We start from the raw sequence: 3,670 nt of genomic DNA, 5'->3' as shown, positions 1-3,670 counted from the left end.
TCTTGGATGAGACACGCATATTTGTCTCAAACGAAGAAACTAAATTATGCGTATCTTGTTAGGGAGTCGACCTAATTATCGTGCATCAATCATAAATTTGACAGTGTTATGGTTAGCTCTTCCATCCAATTTTGTGTCTTCGAAAGTGCATCTATGTGCATTTGTGTCCCAAAGAAATAAATTAAGTATTTATCATCCATCATATATTTGATCCTATTTTACCGTTGTCCCTACTATTTTCGTCCAAAAGTTTAGATACACATATCAGTCTAAAAATGGAAAATAATCTTGAATGGATATACTTTTAAAAGGGAGACGCGTTATTTATGTTCCATCACAAAATCGATCTTGTGCGCCATTCTCTTCCATCCATACTTACAGGTCTCATGCATGAAAAGAAAAAATATCTCAAATGTATATAGTTCGGAAAGAGAGATGTTTATACTCAATCAAAGTTTCAAGGCCTCGTTGGATTGTAAGGGTTTCATACAATTTTGCTAGGATTCCAATCCTTAGCATTTTTTTTCCTATGGATTGCCTTTGGATCAAACGAATGCTGGTACCGAAATATCTATGGATTGGATTGCTACTCCTTATTCCATAGGAATCTAACCATCCACTCTAACATCAATTTTCTTTTCCTGACTCAAGTGCATAGGACCGAGACACTTCCTGTGTTTCATTTGTTTCATCCGAGTATCCGAACGGCGATTTATTCAGTTATCATGTGGTTTACGGTCTATAGAGGCCGTCAACCTTGCACGTTGTTGTCCAGTGATTGCAGTCCTATGAAATTTGTACTTCGGACATCCTGATGTAATGATATGTGTACGGACCTTGAGTATTGCGTTTCATTTTAGAAAAGGCGTATTTTGTACGTATTGTAAAGTGACTTTTTTTAATCTTTTATTGAGTCGTTTGTATGTTTATGACAAATTAAATGGAAAGATCCAGCGAGCACTAAATCTTTTTTCTCGGAGGCCAGGATTTGCCCTCCATCAATGCACCCATATCCTCCCAGAAAGCAGCAGGGACGTGTCGGAAAAATACCAAGTACGTCAAAAAGAACAAGCATGTATGTACTCGGTACTCCTACAGTCATACTGCCCTTTGTCGTACGTAACGAACGCACGTCTTATCCCTCACGAAGGGACCAGATCACACGGCTCCAGAGCCAAGCAGCACCCAAGCCGTCAGATCTCCTAATCCACCCGGTGATGACTTGACCACCAAGTCACACACACGCACGGCCTCGCGGTCGCATACGTGCACGCGGCTGGGCCCCTCTCGCCACGCTTACCGCTCGCCGCCCCGCCGCCTGCGTAGCAGAAGGAGACCACAGTGCCACACCCCGCAGTCCGCACTACCCTCACTTCCCCCAGCCACAGCCACTATATATGCCAGCCTCCGCCCACGCCTCCCTCACCCACACCCACCACTCTCCTACTTGTCCACCTCCCCCTCTTCTCCTCTCCTCTCTCCCGCCGGTCAACCCCGATCCATGTCGCTCGAGGAGGTCTCCCGCAAGTCCCCCGCGCCGCCGGCGTCCCCGCCGCGGATGGACTCGTGGGCTCGAGGCGGGCGCCGCACCAAGCGCCGCGGCGGCGCCGGGAGCTTCGGCGGCGGCGCCGAGTCCGACGACGAGTACGTCGCGCTCTGCCTCGTCATGATGGCGCGCGGCGTCCGCGGCGACGCCGACGACGTCAAGGGCGTTGCCGCGCCGCGGAAGCCGCACGGGTACGAGTGCTCCGTGTGCGGCAAGGTGTACGCGTCCTACCAGGCGCTCGGCGGCCACAAGACGAGCCACCGGAAGCCGCCCGCGCCGCCGGCGCAGGCGCCGCCCGCGGGCGGCGCCGGCGACGAGGCGTCCGTCGTCGCGGAGGCGAGGGTGCACCGGTGCTCGCTCTGCGACCGCACGTTCCCGTCGGGCCAGGCGCTGGGCGGGCACAAGCGCCTGCACTACGAGGGCGGCCCCGAGGCGCTCGGCGGCGGCAAGGACAAGGAGGCTGCCAAGGCGAAGGCGGCCGCGCTGCTCAGGGACTTCGACCTGAACCTCCCCGCGGCGGCTTCCGACGCCGAGAGCGGCCTACCGGAGACGAAGAGGGCGCGGACGGCCATGCTTCTAGCAGCTGTCTGATCGGCGGCGGCGGCGCGGTTTAGGTTTTGGTGGTTTTTAGGATAGGTTCCGATTGTTGCCATTTGGTTGATTGCTTGATTTGTTCTGCCTCCGGCTCCGGACGGGAAATTGTGCGCTGGTGGAGGGTGTTGATATGGTAAGCGCAGCCAGCGTTTGCGTGGCGCGGTGGTGTTACCAAAACTTTACTTGTCCGTCGTTTGACTCCCGCCGTCGGATAAAGAAATCCGACGGCTAGCTGGGACTGGACTTGCTTGTGACCCTTGGTCAAAACTATATAAAGAAACTTTTCTTTTTCCATTTTCTTTCCAACTTATATTTGTTTGGGTGTGAAAGTGAAAAACAAAGGGATAGCCTACTTAGCATCCAGCTGTGTGTTTTGCAGTGCAAAACTACTAGGAGTTCACAATACACCATCAAGGAAAGTAATGTGGTTGCGTATGATCTTTGCTGGTTTTTACTATTTCATTAGTGGCCGTGCAGTGCCCTGATTAACACTGCAAGCTACACGCGGCTGTTAAAGAAGTGCGTGTTTACATGGACAGTGACACGGCCATAGACGCCGCATTGACCTCTTAAACTCAGGAAGGTTACACCCGGCCGTAATCAATCTTAATCGTTTCGACAAGTAACCTGTAACCACCACACAAAAACTCAATTGCCCTTCAGTTACAAGTTAAACAAAGGAGAAGATTGCATACCTAAAGCAAAAGTCAACTGAAGGATCAATTGGCAAAACCTGTTGGCTTTGTGGAAGCTGATAATACTTGATAATTTCCGGTGAGTTCATGACTGATTCAGCATGAATCAAGTGGCCTTGTTGCATGAACCTTCTTCCAGCAGCTCTCATCACCCATCTTAGTTAGCTTCTTGGTGAACTGCGTCTCAGTTCAATGCATAATATGTTACGACCCGTGACCAGAACTTTGCGACATAAAGTTAGTTAATTGGCAGCGTAGACGACGTGTCTGCAGTTTCGACATGTGTGTGTATATATATCTACCTCCTTGTTGACAGCTTTGGATATGGATCAAGCAGAGCTGAAGCAACTAATCGACAAAGACAATTGTTAAGTAGTGGTACTAAGAATAGCGAAGCAGAGAGGTCACGTCGACCAAACCAGGGGGCGACCTGCCTGGCTGCCTCAGAATGAAGATACGTAGTACTACGTACGTGCGTGCGTGACCGGGCTCGATCGGGGTGTCGTTGTCGAGATGGATGGAGCCGTGGGAAGCATGCCTCGGCTCTAGAAGCCAGGCCAACGCGGCGGCGTCGACCGGACGCGTGGACTCGGCCTCCGGCTGCCGACGGCAGGTGTTGCATGCGCCAAAGCGTGCTACGAACGAGCTCGTAAGAACTTGTGATGTGCCGGTCCTACTCCTTCTCCGGAGTCCAGAAAAAGATTGCTCTCCTTTTCTAGTTTGCTGTAACCCGGCCAATGTTGTTTCAGGCTTTCGGATGTGTATATCTAAAGGTATAAAGGTTGCACCCTCATGGAGTACTCCTGGCCTATCCACGATATGCCACCAGGCGCGC

At 51.4% G+C, this 3,670-nt stretch overlaps 1 protein-coding gene across 1 annotated transcript; it reads left to right on the top strand.

Annotated features, from left to right (window-relative positions):
* The first annotated feature begins 1,444 nt into the window (after window positions 1-1,444).
* LOC124678634 (zinc finger protein 1-like) lies at window positions 1,445-2,428 on the top strand. Its single transcript, XM_047214493.1, has one exon. It carries the CDS (start codon window positions 1,502-1,504, stop codon window positions 2,135-2,137), a length of 636 nt encoding a protein of 211 aa, XP_047070449.1. The 5' UTR covers window positions 1,445-1,501; the 3' UTR covers window positions 2,138-2,428.
* Window positions 2,429-3,670: the final 1,242 nt, after the last annotated feature.

Source organism: Lolium rigidum, chromosome 7, assembly GCF_022539505.1.
Source record: "Lolium rigidum isolate FL_2022 chromosome 7, APGP_CSIRO_Lrig_0.1, whole genome shotgun sequence".
In the NCBI taxonomy this organism is placed as follows: domain Eukaryota; kingdom Viridiplantae; phylum Streptophyta; class Magnoliopsida; order Poales; family Poaceae; genus Lolium; species Lolium rigidum.
Note: the sequence above shows the minus strand (reverse complement) of the source record. Positions and strands in the feature narration are given on the sequence as shown.

Coding starts and splice junctions, on each gene's coding strand:
- LOC124678634 (XM_047214493.1), top strand. CDS start 1,502: ATGTCGCTCGAGGAGGTCTCCCGCAAGTCCCCCGCGCCGCCGGCGTCC.